Source organism: Pelophylax lessonae, assembly GCF_965119305.1.
Source record: "Pelophylax lessonae genome assembly, chromosome: 9".
Lineage (NCBI taxonomy): Eukaryota > Metazoa > Chordata > Amphibia > Anura > Ranidae > Pelophylax > Pelophylax lessonae.
In genome coordinates, this window is record NC_138776.1 from 129,230,372 (window position 1) to 129,250,080 (window position 19,709).

At 38.2% G+C, this 19,709-nt stretch overlaps 1 protein-coding gene across 1 annotated transcript; it reads right to left on the reverse strand.

The window, feature by feature from the left end:
- Positions 1-1,341: 1,341 nt before the first annotated feature.
- Positions 1,342-19,279, reverse strand: ANKRD1 (ankyrin repeat domain 1). The gene is made up of 9 exons (XM_082266844.1): positions 19,151-19,279; positions 17,367-17,543; positions 15,729-15,866; positions 15,538-15,645; positions 12,009-12,107; positions 10,635-10,733; positions 5,954-6,052; positions 4,458-4,556; positions 1,342-1,575 (listed from the first exon to the last, which is right to left on the reverse strand). Exons 1-9 carry the CDS (start codon positions 19,172-19,174, stop codon positions 1,465-1,467), a joined length of 954 nt encoding a protein of 317 aa, XP_082122970.1. The 5' UTR covers positions 19,175-19,279; the 3' UTR covers positions 1,342-1,464.
- Between the last annotated feature and the right edge of the window lie 430 nt (positions 19,280-19,709).

The following is a 19,709-nucleotide window of genomic DNA, read 5'->3' on the forward strand; positions in this document are numbered from 1 at the left end:
CCTTTTCTATTGCATTTCTGTCTCTTTCCTTCTAGTGTCTTACCCATTCTCTCATCCTTCTCGGTAAAAGCTCAAAAACCTGAAGTCTCTGGAGGATCTTGGAAACCTCACATAATGAGAAGATCCTACATACAGGACATCTGGTTCAAGCAATCCTAATCATAAAGTAGCTTGCTGTCCATTCTACATCTGTGAACTAGAGCCACAGGAAATCCACCAACAGCTGCAGCCTCTGTTCTGTCACTTGTCAACATGCTAGTCCTCTTGTATTCCTTCAAATTTCATTACTGAAATAGAAAACTAAGCCAAAGACGAGATCATTCTGACAAGGCAACAAACTTTTCTGGGGCTGTGGCTGCCAGGTTCTCCTGGGGTGCTTCTAACTTTCAGGGGAGACACAATTTAATGGTTTCCCAAATTTAGAGAACACGTTCCGGCTCTAGGGAGATGTCTACCCTTCTTGCAAGTTACTTGTAGGGGGACTCTTAAAGAGCATGCTAATTCTTTAGCTTTTTTCAGTGTAGTTCAAAATTGATTTTTGTGCAGAGCCGTAGCAACTTTTATTCGGGCTTATTTATAAAAGGAAGGTCAAAGGAAAAATAGAGCTATTGTTTGCAGTAGTAAAACTCCAAAGTCAATGTGGCGTTTTTCTTTTGGGACCCTAAAGATTAACTTGGAACCCATGCTCCACACCCTTTAGACACAGCAACCAGTAAAGGATTAGCTTTCCTTATGCTAAATTGCCATAAAGATAAAATGGAATCTGGTTGTTGTAGGTTTTGCCTACGTTTCCTTTGGAAGTTATTTTATAAATGATGCCCATTGCTTTAACAGAAACGCCTAGTGTTCAGGCTGAAGCTCCAACCTAACCTAATAGGCAAGTTCAAATCCGAACACGGTAATGTTTCTGTTCTGGCACTGCAGATAAAACCCCCATGCATCCCTAACATTCTAGTTCTCTCCATTCTCTAGTTTAGTAGCTTTGCTAGGTAAAGGGCCTGTCCTCACTATTTATTAACAAGCAGGATAGCCCACACCACTGCCAAAGCCTGGTACTTCCAAACATACAGCCAAGAGTCTTCTCTCTGGCTTTGTCCATTGTATTTCTTGTCATGTTGGTCACAACACAACTGCTAATGCCCAGCGTGTGTTGCTCTTCTACTTACATTCAACAAGATTAAAATACAAGTATTTGTGTTCTTCATATAACTTATCAACAGTAATAACGTTGGGGCAGCTTATCTGCCACATTTATTCAACATAAATATTTCTTTCCTATGGAATTAATATAAAGCACATAACATAAATGCCTTTGCAGTAACAATCAATAAATAAATAAATACAATTAAAAAATTCAAAGTGCAAGAAATTTTAAAAAATCTGGAATCGTCCTATCAAAGCTTCTTGAAGCAAAAAAAAAAAAAAAATGTGCCATAGCTAATGCCTCTTTAAACCGTTTTTATGTCAGAAATTTTGTATGTGAGAGCTCTTGTATGACTTTTCCTGAAGCCCACCGAATATCTCTTTGGCGCCGTTTTGCCACTGGAGGACAAGTTCCATTGGTGTCTTTCCCGCCTGTTAGGACAATTTAAAAGGAAAATAATCAGACACAGATGTCTAAATTACTTGCAATATTTCGGCTAATATGTACGCTGCTACGTGTTTTTGGTAAAAAAAAAAAAATTAATTAAGCGTATATTGATTGGTTTGCGCAAAAGTTAGTGTATACAAACTATGAAATATATATTGGATTATTTTTTTCTTTATTTACTAGTAATGCGGCGAACAGCGACTTATAGCGGGACTGCGATATTGCAGTGGACATCCGGACAATGACACTTTTTGGGAACCAGTGACACTTAATACAGAGATCAGTGCTAAAAATATGCACGGTCACTGTACTAATGACACTGACTGGGAAGGGATAAAATATTTATCTAACCAGTGTTTTGGTGTACTGTGTTAGATGCTTTTACTAGGGGAAGTAATGGCCACCTTGCCGCCATTTATCTATGTTATACGGTCGACAAGCGATTAAAGACCTCCATTAAGTACTATTTTTTTATATGGATTTGCAGCATCAAATTGTAATCCTAAAAATATACAACTCTATCTGTTAAAATAACCTGCTTATTGTCTTTATTTTAGATTCTGTATGTGGTCACAGTATTTTTCAAGCATTCTAAAAGTCCAGCACCCTTGAGGCAGGAAATGTGTTTCCTTTTTTTGTCTGCATAAGTTATGTTTCCAGTCAGCATGATTTAGTGGGTATGGACACAGACACTTTGTAAAAGATGTATGATGTAACCCATTCTTGACAGTTCAAAAGTTTGCTGTCTTTTGTGACACAAATTGCAAATTCAAAAGACTTGCCATGCCTCTTACTAAATATCTCAGACTCTCTACTTTCCAAAAAGGGGTCATTTGGGGATATTTGTACTGTCCTGTCGATTTTAAGGGCCTCAGGAAATGAGAAAGGCAGTCAGTACATCAGGATTGATCAATTTTCAAATATACACTGCTAAAAAAAAATAAACATTTAAAGGAATACTTTTTAATCAGAGTATAGCATCAAGTCAATTCAACTCTGAGATATTATCTGGTCAGTTAAGTAGCAGAGGGGGTTGTTAAACAGTTTCAGTTGTTTTGGTGGTAATAAAATTAACAGGTGCACTAGATGGGCAACAATTAATCCTCCAAAATAGGAATGATTTTACAGGTGGGGGCCATTGACCTTTTTTTGGCTTCCTGTCCTGGCATCCTGTGCTTTTTAGAGATGAGAGCAGGTTCACCCTGAGCACATGTGACAGACATAAAAGGGTCTGGGGAAGCCATGGAGAATGTTATGCTGCCTGTAACATCGTTCAGCATGACTGGTATGGTGGTGGGTCAGTGATGGTCTGGGGAGGCATATCCATGGAGGGACGCACAGACCTCTACAGGCTAGACAATGGCACCCTGACTTTCTTTAGGTATCGGAATGAAATCCTTGGACCCATTGTCAGAACCCTACGCTGGTGTAGTGGGTCCTGGGTTCCTCCTGGTGCATGACAATGCCTGTCTTCATGTGTCGAGAGTATGCAGCCAGTTCCTGGAGGATGAAAGAATTGATACCATTGAATGGCCCCCACGTTTACCTGACCTAAATCCAATAGAACACCTCTGGGACATTGTTTCGGTCCAACTGACGCCACCAGGTTGCTCCTCAATCTGTTCAGGAACTCAGTGATGCCCTGGTCCAGATCTGGGAGGAAATGCCCAGAACACCATCCGTCGTCTCATTATGAGCATGCCGATGTTGTCAGGCATGCATTCAAGCACGTGGGGGCCATGCAAACTACTGAGTACCATTTTGAGTTGCTGCAATAAATTTCAGTAAAATGGACTAGCCTGCTGCATAATTTTTTCACTTTGATTTTCGGGGTGTCTTTGAGTTCAGCCCTCTGTAGGTTGCTAATTTTCATTTCCATCAAATGATGTGGCATCCTTTCGTTCCTAACGCATTACCCAGTCCATATCAGTATAGATATCCAGCATGATATTTTTCCCCATTGATGTCTGATGTGTTTTCAAAGTGTTCCTTTAATTTTTTGAGCAGTGTATATATAACATAGTTTGTAGACCCTATAACCTTCACACAAACCAATTATTATGCAAATATTTATTTATTTATTTTTTTAACCAAAGACGTGACAAAATACATTTTGGTCTAAATTTTTTTAAGAAATATGATTTTAATGGATATGTTTTATAACATAGCAAATATTTTTTTTTTCTCAAAATTTTCGCTTTTATAGCAAAATAAAACCCAGATCAAATACCACCAAAAGAAAGCTCTATTTGTGTGAAAAAAATTATATACATTTTATTTGCGTCCAGTGCTGCATGACGATGCAAGTGCCAGTTAAAGTAGCACAGTGCTGAATAGCAATAAGGGCCTGGTCATGAAGGGAGTAAAACCCTCTGGAGTCAGGTGGTTAAACAGTATTCTTCCATTTATTAGACTTGAAAGGTAAGATTTTAGGTCTTGCATATTTTTGAGTTCCTAAAGTTGGATGTTTTTACAGTCTTCTCTAAGCCCAAGTTCACACTGATGCAATGCGAGAAACGCAGCAAATCCTGTGCATTTCCCGCATTGCATTGAAATTGCACAACGTTCATGCGATCTGCTGCGGGTGTCAAATGTTAAATTAATGACACCCTGAAACAGCTCATAAAATGCAGTGTGATTGCCAGAATCTGATCACATGGGTGTGAACAATCCGATTCAGGTGCGACAAAAAAAAACAATTTTGTAAATCTGAGCCATACAAAATGAATCTTAAATCTCACATGCGTGTCCCGCACCGCAAAGTGTCAACCCAGGCTATAAGTAACAACCTCAATCTCAAGTTTTGTATTTAGTCTAACGTCAAGTTTAATTGATTGCAAAAAAAAAAAGTTTGTCAGGAACTTACGCAATTTTTGATTGAGAAATTGGCCCCATACATAATCAAGAGTCTCATCATTTTGTAACGATTTAGTCTGACTCCATCGTGCATTGGTGTATCTCCTTCCTGTGGATAAAATATGTTCATATTTTTACAAAATTCAAATGCATTAAACTGGTTTTCTGGCATATTTTAAAATGTTTGGCTTTTTTTTTTTTCAAAAGACAGAATGAGTTACAAATTTAGTTATTAGTAGAAAATATATGGTATTTTAGTTTTCATATTGTTGGAATTGATTGCCAAACATTGGAAATCAGTTGTTAACTGTTTAGTAGGCCACAACCTTTCCTTGTAATTTAGGCCTCTTTCACACGGGCGTTCGGTATATCACCTCATCCGTTTGCGGGTGATATACGGACATAATGAATGTCAATGGGATTGTGGATGTCAGCGGATGACCATCCGCTGACATCCGATTTGCATCCTTTCAGCTCTGTTCCATTTTTTTGGAATGGAACAGAACCCTATTTTTCTTCCGTTTAAAAAACGTAAAGGACGCAAAATCGGATGTCAGCGGTGTTATCCGCTGACATCCGCAATCCCATAGACATACATTATGTCCGTATATCATCCGCAAACGGATGGGATGATATGCGGGCATACGGAGCGGATGACACAAGTGTCATCCGTGTCCATTAAAAAAAAAGTGACTGAACGGACGACAAAAACGGAGCGCCCCTGTGAAAGAGGCCTTAGGGGTTTTTTTTAATTCCTTGAAGTTCATCTGTACGGTGTTTTTTATTTTTTTGCTCTCCGTTTTTTTTTTTTTTGTAAATTTCCCATGATAATCCTTCTACATACATGCATATTCAAATATTGGTCGTTACCTGTGTCTGGGGATCTTTTATAAAAAACTACTTATGTAATAGGAACTTCTGTAATTAGTTTAAACATATTTCTCATCTCATTTAGAGAAATGAGAATTCAGAAACATTTGAGTTATACTGGTGGTTGGGATACTGGCAAACAGAAAAATTGTAAGCCAGCCAGTGCCCATATTACTCCTCCTATACCCAGCATGCCCCAATTTTTTGTGCTGTAGGAGCTTGGATGACTTTTCTTCAGATTTGGTAAGAAAATGTCTATTTTAAGGGAAAAAAAAATAGTTATTTTGAAATTGGCGGCAACACTCACTGGGACAGGGTTGTGTTTACCACGCTGTAGCATACCGTCTTCTTTTAGCAACATTCTGTAGAGGTCTAAAAACTGGGGAGACCAGTTGTTGGCGTTTTGGAAGAGATATGTTATCAATTTTTGCCTAATAAAGGATTCTAACTGCATTCTAGATTGTAAGCTCTGAGTAGGGCCCTCTGATTCCTCCTGTATTGAATTGTACTGTAACTGTATTGTCTTCCCCCACATTGTAAAGTGCTGCGCAAACTGTTGGCGCTATATAAATCCTGTATAGTAATAATAACATCCAAGCCTGAGACTTTTTTTTAGAATACAACAGTTATTCTTACCCGGTCTTTGGCATTTAAGTCAGCTTCACATGCAATGAGATGTTCTGCGCACTCATACTTTCCACATCTGACTGCTACGTGGAGAGGAGTACTGAACAGCTAGAGAAACAGAGATGGAGATCATTCACTAAACTGTACATGGGTTTGTGCAGTTGGGTAAAAATAGTTGCATGAGGATATCAGTAGCTCATGAGTTTGCGAATATATAAATAACTGCATATGTAAACCAATAAGATTTCATTTTGCGAGATCTGCTATTTCAACTGTAACACTAACTGAATCTGTCAGAGAACATATTTCCTATTTATATTAGCATATTGTACAGGCTGTTATCTCTAAAATAAAACTTGTTTTCTGTAATAAGGCCTTGTCCACACTACTTGTGAACAATCATCATATTGGATAGGATCTAAGGTAAAATATAAGGTTTTTCAAAATAATTTGAAGCACTTACAGAATAACAGCGAAAGTTCGTTCTTTTTCTATTTTGGTGCCTTTTTTTCCTAAGATTTGAATGGGTGGGTTTGAACCATTGTCAGGATTTTTTACTGTCTGTGTCCCCATACAATTAACCACTTTAAGACCAGGCCTATTTTTGACACTTGGTGTTTACAAGCTAAAATCAGTTTTTTTTTTTGCTAGAAAACTACTTGGAACCCCCAAACATTATACATTTTTTTTTTTAGCAGAGACCCTAGAGAATTGAATGGAGATCGTTGCAATATTTTTTTATCACACTGTATTTGCGCTGCGGTCTTCCAAACGCATTTTTTTTTTGGAAAAAAATTCACTTTTTTAAATTAAATAAAAAACAGTAAAGGTAGCCCAATTTTTTTCCATAATGTGAAAGATAATGTTACGCCGAGTAAATAGATACCCAACATGTCATGCTTCGAAATTGCAAACGCTCGTGGAATGGCGACAAACTTTGCTACTTAAAAATCCCCATTAGCGACACTTTAAAAATGTCTACAGGTTATCAGCTTAGAGTTACAGAGGAGGTCTAGAGCTCAAACTCTTGCTCGAACGATCACGGCGATACCTCACATGTGTGGTTTGAACACCGTTTACATATGTGAGCGGGGCTTCCGTAAGCGTTTGCTTATGCGCACGAGCTAACGGGGACAGGGAGCTTTAATTATTATTTTTTTCCCCCTATTTATTTTATTTATTATTTTTTATTTTTACACAGTTAAAAAATAAAAATGTGATCATTTTTATTCCTATTACAAGGAATGTAATAGAAATAGGCACGATAGGACCTCTTTATTGTGAGATCTGGGGTCATCAAGACCTCAGACCTCACAAGTACACTAAAAAAAAAAAAAAAATGTTTGACCTCACTCCGGTCCTCCAAGACCATAGAGTCGAATAAGGGCCATCTTGCCCTCACTCGACTTCCTGTCTAAGAGGATCTGGGATCGGATAATTTTCCCCGATGCCGGCGGGTCTGGTAAGCGGGGAAAATGACCAGGATGCGGCGGGGGGGGGGCACCTCTTCCGCCGCACCGTAAGTGTGATCCCGCGGCGAATCCGCCACTGGGACCACCCTTACCTGAAAGCCGATCGCCCGCCGTTTTCAAAAATACCGGGGTTATGGCAGCTATATCCTGCCATAACCCCGGTATTTAGCGTCAAAGGACCGACGTAAAATGACGACGGGCGGTCGGTAAGTGGTTCAAATACAACTAAAGATTCCTGTTCAACAGTCTAAACCAGTACCAAATCCAGTTGCTGTGTCATGCACAAACTTACTTTATTTTCTTTGAGTGAGCCAAAGCATCCTTTATTTGTGTCTCCCACACTCCCCCTCCCTGACACTGCAGCTCACAATGTAAAGCCTCATACACACAATCAGATTATCGGACTAATTTTCATCCATTTTTTGTTGCACACTAGTATCATATGGTAAGTGAAGAGGTTACTTTCATACGAAAATTCTCATATGACAGAATTCAACTTCAGAAGTGATGTCATGTGGTGCATTGTTTTGTATGCATTCTTTCGTTTCCGAGCATGAGTAGTCTTGCTCTTATTTTTTTTTTTTTTTTCGGACAAAAACTTTACAATTTAACCACTTACCGACCGCCCGACACAGATATACTGTGGCAGGGTGGCTCGGCAGCACAAAATCACGTAGATCTACGTGATTTTGTGCATGCAGTCTCGGTGGCGCCACCAGAGCCGCGCTCCCGCTGTGATTAAACCACCTGTGGGAGCAGCAGCAGCGATCACCGCCGGCCTCTCGCGATCATCAGAGAAACTGACAGAAGACCTGCCTGCTGATGTAAACAAAGCAGGCGGGTCTTCTGTCACACAGGCAGAGAGAGATCAGGAGTTTTCGGCTAAGCTGAAACCCCAATCTCTCTGTGCCTGTCACAGAGCCCTTTCCCCACACAGTCAGTAAGCACTTTAGGCATACATTACCCCTTTGATCACCCCCAGTGTTAACCCCTTCCCTGCCAGTGTCATTTATACAGTAACAGTGCATATTTAGCACTGATTACTGTATTAATGTCACTAGTCTCCAAAAAGTGTCAAAAATGTCAGGGGTCCGATCTGTCCGCCGCAATGTTGCAGTCTCGCTTAAAATCGCTGATCGCAGCCATTACTAATAAAAAACAAAATAAATAAAAGTCCAAAAATCCTGTAGATTGTAAACGCGATAACTTTTGCGCAAACCAATTAAAATACGCTTTTTGGGATTTTTTTTTTACCAAAAATATGTAGCAGAATACAAATTGGCCTAAACTGATAAAAAATTAATTTTTTTCATTTTTTTTTTTATTGGGAATGTTTTATAGCAGAAAGTAAAAGATATTGTGTTTATTTTTTCAGAATTGTCGCTCTTTTTTTTTGTTTATAGCGCAAAATCTAAAAACCTCAGAGGTGATCAAATACCACCAAAAGAAAGCTCTATTTGTGGGGAAAAAAGAACATCAATTGTATTTGGGTACAGCGTCGCACGACCGTGCAATTTTTCATTAAAGTAATGCAGTGCCGAATTGCAAAAAATGACCTGGTCATTAAAGGGGTAAAACCTTCCGGGGCTGAAGTGGTTAAACAAAAATCTAACGTTGTGTTGATGTACGATACAAATTTTATAGCCTGCACATCCAGTTTTTGTCGTGCGAAAATTCGTAATCGGCTGTCGAAAGCATTATACTAACAATCCTAAAATCGGCAGATCGTTCGTTGGACCAAATTTTACTTCAGATTTACTTATGTGTTCAGGCCTTAAGGGTTTTAATAACTGAGGCAGTGCTATCAGTCCAGAAAGAAATGGTGTGGGCAAGGTGTGTCGGGTGCTGATTGACTAGCTGTAGCCTTATCGGCGATGACAATGCTGATGGCTATGTACCCTGTATCTTCTCATTCCACTGCAGTGCAAGCAGAAACGGTCTGCATGAGAGTGGCAACTGTGTTGTGAATTTAGGAGCAGTGCAGCATTGTTGTTGCACCATCACAGGAAGCTGCATTAGGTGGACTTCACTGACAGGCTCACCAGGTCTGTGGTATTTTTAAAGGGGGGGACTAAGAGAATAGTAAACGCATTTTTTTTATGGGAAGCCATATTCATACATAAAGCTGAACTCCAGGAATTCAGACATTTGTATAAATGTGCAAGAATACTATGATTTTTTTTTTCCTTTACTAAAGCTGGAGAGTGCAAAATCAGGCTCACTTCTGCATAGAAACCAATCGGCTTCCAGGATTTATTGTCAAAGCTTAATTGAACAAGCTGAGTTTAGAAGCTGATCGGCTGCAATGCACAGCTGCACCAGATTCTAAGTACACCAGTCTTAGTAAATCTACCCCTGTGAGGTTAGTCCATCAAGGTGCATGCCACCTCCTAGACTAAAGCTGGATACACACTATACAATTTTCTCTAGATGTATTCCTTTAGATTTACCAAAACCATATAATATGAGGTCAAAACTAAACACTTTCAATTTGTATGCAATCAGGCAGTCCCTTGTACTACATAGTTGAAGGTAAATCCAAAGGAAATCTACCAACACAAGTTGTATAGTGTGTATCCAGCTTTACGCTGGATACACACTATACAATTGTCTTTAGGTTTTTTTCCCTTTAGATTTACCAAAACCTTTAATTATGAGGTCAAACTTAAACACTTTCAATTTGTATGCAATCAGGCACACCCTTGCACTACATAGTTGAAGGTAAATCTAAAGGATATTGAACAACTAAAGTTGTGTATCAAGCTTTATCTTTTTCATTTACATCTGACAGTTTTATGGAGTTACTAGGATAGCTGTCATTCTAGTTTTTTAGAGTCCTTCCTGGGCTTCTAATGCGTCCCTGTGTTTTTAACAAGGAATGGGCTCCCTCCTGGCATGCCTGTCCTTAATTTATCTACTAATATATGTATAATATATGCTCCAAGTTGACTTTAAACGTTTAGGCTACATTCACACCAGCGATTAGGGCCGGTGCAAACAGTAGTGGTAGAAATCCAATTCCTGCCGTCCGCCCCGTTTGCTATGATAGGTCACCAATGGCCGCAGTTACTCACTGCTCTCTGCACAGCCAACAATTACCTGTAGCGATCGCTGCTGGATGCACACAAAGTGATTCTAATACTAATACTTCTGATTCTAATACTTAATTTTGAGTTTGAGGTACATTTCAGCAATGGTGTTCAAGAAGTATAATCTACCTTGTCTCTTGCGTTGATGTTTGCTCCTTTGTTTAGTATATATTTCAGAACTTCAACACTTCCACCTCGACAGGTCCAGTGAATTGCTGTTGATTCAAGCTGTGAACAGAACAAAAATATCCCCTTAACCAATTGGGTCCTGCTACTGAATTCAGACAGGTAAGGGTAGAGAAAACTTGTGATTTTGGTAGGTCTCAGTTGACTACAGAGTAAAAAAAAAGGGGATTATATATCTTATAGTATCTTGTTTGTCAGAGGTTTCTTTAACTACTTTTCACTACATGGAACTATATTTTGTTAGCGTGCCTTTGAGGAGAATCCTTCATCAAGCTTAATTCTTTTTAAGATAAAGGACGTCACTCTTTTACAAACTGCATGGTTATTTCAGGACAGTGAAGCATTTGTGTAGCATCACTGAAAGTAAAATGGCATTGATTGTGACGCTTGTAACAATAGCCACCAGCAAAGAGCTATTTTTTACTCTATTTGTCTTAGTGTCTACTGTTACTATGACAGAAGATGAGGGGGCATTCTGAAAGGAGTTCACTCACTTTGGAGATGTTTTTTTCTAACTTAATGAGGTGTCCTTGGGATAAAAGTAAAAGGAAACTTCCCGCAATGGCACACAAATAACTGGCATAGGTTGTAACCCTTCAGCCCATTTTTAGGCAAAAAATTTAGGAAAATGGTGGCAAGTGCAGATGTAGTCCCTATATTTCCCCAGATAATTACCAGAAAAGCAGAGCAACAACTACTTTTATCCCATTATTTCTATGAATAGTCCCTTTTGTGTGGTGGCTTTAGTTCAAGGTACCATTCAAAATACTTCTATCCCAAACCATGAGCCCTTGTAGCTGACTGTAAGTCTACATAGTAAGAACAGTCATCTTTTATATGCTTCATTGATATTAAGGTATACTATGTATAGAGTGCATTTTTATTAAAAATGTGTTAATTACAATTCAAAATTGCATGTAAATGGTTTTAGTTGTCAAGTTAAGGAAAATTAAATCCTACTTGGTGGATATTTTGCCTGATAAAATTGAATTAATCTTTGATTGGGGCCTTTAATTTTTTTCAGGCTTGTTACTTCCTACTACTTGTATGAATAGTTTATTACCTACATGGAGAATGCTAACCAAGGGAAACCACTTTTATTGCACTTAGCAGGAGGGTGCGAAGGTAGATCGGCATGAGTCTATTATTTTCCCTTGTGGCTTAAGTGCCTTGCAAAATTTGGCAGCCTTTTGTCAACAAAATTATAGTTTTGTAATTTAGCAATATTTTCCAGTGACCTCTCCAGCAACCTTGCTAGCTTCTTTGTTGTGGCTATTTTCATTTTTAATGACTGATGTATTGGAAAAATTCACATACCATGTCGTGGAATTCTAGGTTTGCTCCAGCTTCAATTAACTTCTCAACAATGGCAAGGTGTCCTTCCGAACATGCTCTGTGCAGGGCCGTGCGTCTGTACTGTTAGGAAAGAGAGCCAGGTTTATAAAGAAAGTAGAGTAAACTGTGCTTTTTATGATGGACAGACAGTCTGCCAATGAGGATGTCTCAGGGCTTGATATAGAGCTTAATATTCAGAAGGTTAGTGCAATTTTTAAAATCTTAGGAAAAAATGCTAAAACCAATTTTTAATGAAGCATTCACTGCTCCCTTTTAATTGATGGGTTTTTCTTTTGACATCAGTGCTTGAGGGCCCAGGTACTCCTGTACGTTGCGCTCTCATGTCTGAGAATGGCGTCTCTATTATTGGCACCACTTCTCCCTTGGCATTATTCAGCAAAGGGGCTTCCCAGGTGTATTTATGCAAATCAGACATTTGATCTCTCAATCTTTCCATCTTGTCTTCTATTCATCAGTTGTATATTTACACTAAGAATATTAGTCATAAGGACATTTCCTATTTCTGATGATCTCTCACTATGCTTTCCAGCACCAAAGTTAATAGATTTGCTCCTGCTTGTCATAGTGTCTTGCTCTTTCTGTTGCTGTACAACTTCCTCAAAAAGACCGACTTTTAGTGGTCATAGCAAATTGCCAGGTCTGGGGATTCAGGTGCAGGGATTGCACACCTAGATTCCCTAAATTTTAAGCAAGTTGGAGAGACTGAACTTGACACTACTGTGCACCAACTCTTGAACGTCTCCAGATCTATATTTAAAAAAAAAACTAGGTAAAGGAATAATTAGCAAGATTATCTACTGCAGTGATGGCGAACCTTGGCACCCCAGATGTTTTGGAACTACATTTCCCATGATGCTAATACACACTGCAGTGTGGTTGAGTATCAAGGGAAATGTGGTGCCAAGGTTCGCCATCACTGATCTACTGTCATTTGTTAAAGCCATTTTGCCTCCCTGGGAGGTGCTTAATTAAATACATATTACAGGGACATTGGCAAGCAGTATATTGCTTAAATACAGTAATAGCAGAATGCTGACTGGACATTGCCCAATGCTTCTGAGGAGAAACACTACTTATGCATTTAAAAAGGAAGATTTGATTGCTCATCGGAGCATTTTCTATTCACCAATTTGTGCCATGTTTAAATACTTGTACTTATACCACTGCTTTTACTGATTACGAAGAATTTACTGTAGCCTGCATGCAGTATATCCTATACTTGAACCCCTTGATAGTCTATCAAGATTGAGCCCAATGGGTGATCTTTATTATTCCATCATTCTTCAGAAAGATACAGAAATCTGGTCAGATATTCATATGTGTTGGTGCTTTTCCCTCATCTTAGCATGATATCAGGTTGTACTGAGAGAATTATCTTGTATAAGATTTCTGTGGGGTTTAGGATTCTAATTCTTTGAATTAGGGGTATTCGCTATGTACATAAATAGCAGTACAAAAGGAAAGCGATCCGTTTAAAGACTAATGCTAGCCATACACGTATAGATTTTTGGACGGGAATATTCGTAGAACATTCGTACGAACATTCTTTGAACATTCTTTGAATAGACGAATGTCGTTCGAAAATTGTCTTTTGCTTTTAACATTTAATTTTAAAATGAATGTAATTTCTGAACGATTACCACATACACTGCCCGAAAATTCGTTGATCGAGAAATGTTTTCCCTTCTGCCCCTACGAATTTTCCCGTCGCTGCAGTCGAAAAAGGACATCGATTTAACCCCACTAACGTTTAGAAAATCAAACGAATTTTCTTGAAACGAAAATTTGCGGACGAAAATCTATACGTGTATGGCCAGCATTAGTCTCTTTCACCCAGCGCTTAGGATGAATCAATGTGCACTTGCAAGATTAATATACTAGCTCCAGCTATAAAGTTAAAACCATGTACTCATGCTTCTATTGTCCACATAAAATCAAATATTGAATAAAATTAAAAACAATATTCACATCGCTCTCTTAACCACTTGCCGACCGCCGCACGACTATCTACGTCGGCGGTCAGCCCCTCACAGGCAAAGTGACGTAGGGCTACGTCACTAGCTTGTGAGGGTCTAGGGAGCGAGCGCGCGCCCCCGGAGGCGCGCTCCCGCTCCCGAGTGGTCACGGACCCCCCCGCGCGTGTGACCGGCGGACCCGATCGCCGCCGGCCACTCTGCGATCGGCGGGGGAGAGGGAGAAAGTCAGGCAGCTTGTGTAAACAAGCTGCCTGTCATTCTCCTCGCTGTATGAGAGCTGATCACATGGATCTACTATGTAGATCCGTTGATCACTCTGCATACAGCTGAAGCCCCAGCCAATCACAGTTAGAATCACGCCCCTAGGGACACACACAGCCCCTCCCTCTCAAATAAAGTTAACCCCTTCACTACCAGTGTATTTTTACAGTAACAGTGCATATGTATAGCACTGATTACTGTAGAAATGTCACTGGTAACCCCAAAAGTGTCAGAAATGTCAGTCAAGGGTCCGATCTGTCCGCCGCAATGTCGCAGTACCGCAAAAAAAATCGCAGATCGCCGCCATTACGCGTTAAAAAAAAAACAACAAAAATGACAAAAATATTTCCCTTTGTTAGTAAACGCAATAACTTTTGCGCAAACCAATCAAAATACGCTTTTTGCGATTTTTTTTTACCAAACATAGGTAGCATAAAACAAATTGGCCGAAAATTTTAAAAAATTTTGATTTTTACATTTTTTTTTGGGGGAATTTCATATAAAAAAAAGGGAAAAATATTGCTATTTTTGCAAAATGGACGCTCTTTTTTTGTTTATAGCGCGTGATCAAAAAATCGCACAGGTGATCAAATACCGCCAAAAGAAAGCTCTGTTTGTGGGAAAAAAAGGACGCCAAATTCGTTTAGGTACAGCGTCGCACGACCGCGCAATTCTCCGTTAAAGTCACGCAGTGCCGAATCGCAAAATACCCCCTGGTCGGAATGGGGGTAAAATCTTCCGGGGCTTAAGTGGTTAATGCGCTACTAATGTGAACATTGTTTTTTATTTTATTCAATATTTGATTTAAATGTGGACAATGGAAGCATGAGTATATGTACATAAATACATTTTATTGAAACATAGCTCATAGATCATGGGCATGTGTACAAAGATATAAATAAGTGTTCGGTCAGTGGGTTCATGTACAGGCACCTCAGTCATATTCTTAAACTATGGAGATTGTTTCTATTAGAACAATGATTTATTAAGGTAGATGAGCTTAAGAAATACGTTTTTTAGTGTGTGAGAAGCTGAGATGTTTACTGTAATAGTCTAGCTACCTCCTGTATTTCAGCTATTGCTGAACTGCAACATCCACCATTGATGCTCAGCTTCTTGCTTCCATGCCAAGCATGATGGGAATTTGAGCTAAGTGCCAGTTGGATTTCTCAGCTTTGCCAGCTCCTGCTTTTAAATATTTTTCATTTTAGCATATGCTATAGGTAATCTATAAAGATAAAAAAATATCTTACCTCATCACAGGTATTTGGATCTCCACCATCTGCCAGGAATTTTTCAATGATGGGCATCTTGTTTTCTAGTGCAGCTTTTAAAAATGTTGTTTCTTCCACACGTTCAATCTTAAAATGATAGATTGTGCTTTTTGTGAGTATTACATTTTTCCCACATAATTCATTATTTATTCTGAATATTTAAAACTTACCACTGGCTCTGGTTCTGGTTCTTTGACCACAGGTGCTTTTACTTTTTTGCATCTTTTTCGTTTTCTTAGTTTTATTATAGTTTGCAGATCTTCCAAGTTGTCTAGTTTTGGTCTTTCATCTATTTTCTTTTTGAGGAGCTAAAGACAAATCAAGAAGTTTTACATGATCATCAATTAGCCATTTATTGTAAAATGATTTTACTACGCATATCGTATGATGTCATAGCAATTAGTAGGATAGGAATTAAAGTCTATCTACATCCAAATCTTTTTTTTTTTTTTTTTTCATAAAGTGGGTAAGGGTAAGAACCTTCTGTTGCTATCTCTATGTCCCCACTGTGGATATTCTTTTTCCTCACTCTTTTTCCTAGTGCCCACTATTATCAGGGCTGTAACTGAGGGAAAATCCAAGATCTGGAGTTTTAATCAGAAAAGGAACTATTGCGATTTTTTTTTTTCCAGTGACCGCTGGATTTACCTGTCCTTGGGGAGAGTTCCTGTTCTGTCCACAGACCAGGTGATGAGATATCTCTCAAATGGGATACAGATGGCAAAAGAAAACCTGGCAGGGATTTTAACTATTCTTTAGTCAAATTAATAAACAAAATGTTATGGATTTTAGATGTACTGTACTTTAACATCCAGCATATTTATTTAATGGGGCAAAGAGCAGTCTGCCACAACAACTGATTGTTCATCAAATTTAATTATTCTGTTTAAACTACTGAAATTTTCAATTTTAGGTAGCTACATCGTTTGATTTTGAAATTAATAGACTCCATCTGCCTGTTTTAGATTTGCCTATAATATCTCTATCTTTGTTCACAGTAATCTGTAACATATATAATGTGGTAATTAGTCTTTACATCTTCTGTCTTGTTTTTATTTCATGAGACCGCTTATGTAGTTAAAGTTCATACACATTGTGGTTTGATAAAATGTCAACAACTGCATCCTAAAGGATTAGTGGGGATATCCTCAGCAGATTTGCTTATTAGTGCAGCATGTTCTGTCCTTTTTTTTTTTTTGCTACAGGATGCAATTTTTTGTTACCGTAGGTATTCAAGGTGACATTGTAGCATTCAGACTCAACAAAAGACCTTGGCACTGGTGCCATTGGAGTTTTACATTTGGCAATTGTGACTGGAGCTTATATCCTAGTGTTCTTGTGATTTTTGTGTTTCAGGTCTCCTAACTGTGGATTTACCCGTCAGTCAAGAGGTGCTTTTTTTATTATGCTTATGTAGGCAAATGTACTGGGCTTGTTATATGAATTTTTATGGCTAAGCCCATGGGCCGCCTTTTATGAGTTCTTATTGCCAGACAGATTTGTTAGGATTGCTTTTATCTAGACAGCATGGTTAAAAATTGATTATGACTAGACAAATTGGATAGGAGTGTTTCTAGACAGATTGGTTAGGGTAGGTACCCATGATCACATAATTAACCGTATTCATAAAGCTAATATGGCTAGTAAAACTGGGCTAATTCATTGATATTGGACAATTGACCAGTTACCACAACCTTTTGAAAAGCAAGTATTCTATTCTTTGCACATACAAATAAATGCGAAACTGTGACAATACATCCCTGCACTGTACAGACTGCACACTATATAGGTATAATGATTATCAATACCTCGGCTTTGAGCTTTTTCTGCTCTGCTTGTTTCTCCTCCTCACGCTCAAGCAGTGATTTTGAAGTTGTCTTTAAATCATCCTGTTTCTCTAGTGTTACGGCGTTTTCATATTCTCCATGCCTAAAATTTCCTGTTTCAAAATCTCCAGTGTCTTTTTCTGTCGTCTTTCCAGTCACCTGTTGATTCATATGAATAAACATAAAAATCCTTAACCCATGTATATGGTAGTTTAGCGTAAAAAAATAAAAAAAATAATCTTTTTATGTTGATCAATCTGTTGGCAAACTGAAAAATCAATATACATGAAAGAACAGATGTACAATTTTCCCCAGATGACATACACAAATGATGATCCATTTACATCAAAATTAATTTGGTGTTCTTCCCAGTCACCTGTTGATTAATATGAATAAACATATAAAACCTCACCCCATGTATATTGAAGTTTACTGTGAAAAAAAAAAAAAATCCTTTTTATGTTGATCGATCTGTTGGCAAACTGATAAATCAATATACATGAACAAACAGATGTACAATTTTCCCCAGATGACATACATAAATGATGATCCAGTTACACCTAAATTAATTTGGTCATCTTTCCAGTCACCTGCTCATATAAACAAACATATAAAACCTCACCCCATGTATATATGGTAGTTACCATAAAAAAAAAAATTAAAAAATAAAATCTTTTATATGTTTATCAATCTGTTGGCCAACTGAAAAATCAATATACAGTAGAGCAGATGTAAAATTTTCCTCAGATGACCTACAGAAATGATGATCCATTTACACCAAAATTATTTGGGAAAGAAAGGAAAATTAACTACATTTAGCCAGTTTCTCTAGTCTTGGCAGTGATCAGTTAGACAAAATGTATTTCAAAAGCTAAGCAAATTACAGAGAAATATAATCTACTAAGGAAACCACAAAGATCTGTTTTGGGTGAGGGATTAACACACAGGGAAATAACTCATGCCGTTGAGAGAGTTTTGCTTTTTACTAATTTTTGCATTTTATGCAAATGGATATTCCGCAGCTACATAGAGGAAAGTTGAAGATACTTTGTTGATTTAAATAGAATCCCTTTACATTGTCATTCTAATAGTAGAGCAGGAAAGTAATAAACATGTTCAGTACTGTTTTTTAAACCCACCAACCATCTTCAATGTGGGGAAATATATTAAAACTTGTATTCAATACAGGCCCTATTCTTCCAAGAAGCTAAGGATCTTGTACATGCACTAGCATCAGTAGAAACTTTGACCAAGATCCAGGTAACAATCATTGGCAATCCTATTTTTTAGTAACCTAAGCAAATGCTACTGATTTTTGTAGTGTAGATAAATTTGTGAGTGGTTAATAGCAGCTCATAAATTCCATCCAATATATATTTTATGGTCCTCTGAGAGATAGATTATGGACTAAGAAACATCTTGGTTTGGGTTTGCTTTCATGTTGAGATGTTTAGTATATCTTCACATGATCACAATTGGAACACTAAATAACATGTATGAATGTATATATACACACACTACTGTACCCTTGATCATACATTCTAAACTTGCATGTATTTGAAAACATTTCTTGTTCAGGAGAAAACCTCAAAAAGTACATGAATAAAGGCTTAGTAAAGGTGTTAAGCTAGTATTCACCCAAATTTTAGACAGGACAAAAAATAAAATAAAAAATAAAACTAGTGCAGTGAAATATTTAGTTCACAGCATAAATACTCCGATACAATGATTTTAGGTTTAATAGAAAAATAGAACAATAAACATACCAGGTCTTCTACTTTCAGAAGCATTTTGCCTGTGGTCTCTTGCAATGTCCTTTCCTGATGTTAACCTTAATTAAGACAAGTTAGTTCTACTCTAAGCCTTGCCCCGTTGTGCTTTATATACTGTGTCTCTGGCAAGGTTGAATGAGGTAATGTTCCAACCTGGGAACCAGCATCTATGGACCTAGCTCAGACACAGAGATAGGTGCTTTCTCATTCCAGACATGCTAACTAGCCAGATCTTGTGTCATGTGAGAATCCAGGAGGGGAGGGCAGGAGTAGCAATGGGCCTTATGATGAAAAAAAAAATCCCATACACTAACCACATTGCATACCCCAGTTAGTATGAAATGTGAGATGACCATTTCATTGGGAGTGACTAAAGAGCTCAGCAATGCAAGTCATTCTATCTGTACCGGTGTAACAGCTGTCTGTTGGTTTTGCACTAGTTTTATCAACTGACAGTCTGATGACTAAAAGATGCTGGAAAGAGACTTGAATCAAAGTCCCCATGCAATAAATGAGCTGTCACTGCCGATATGGGGCAGAGATTTCTGTTTCA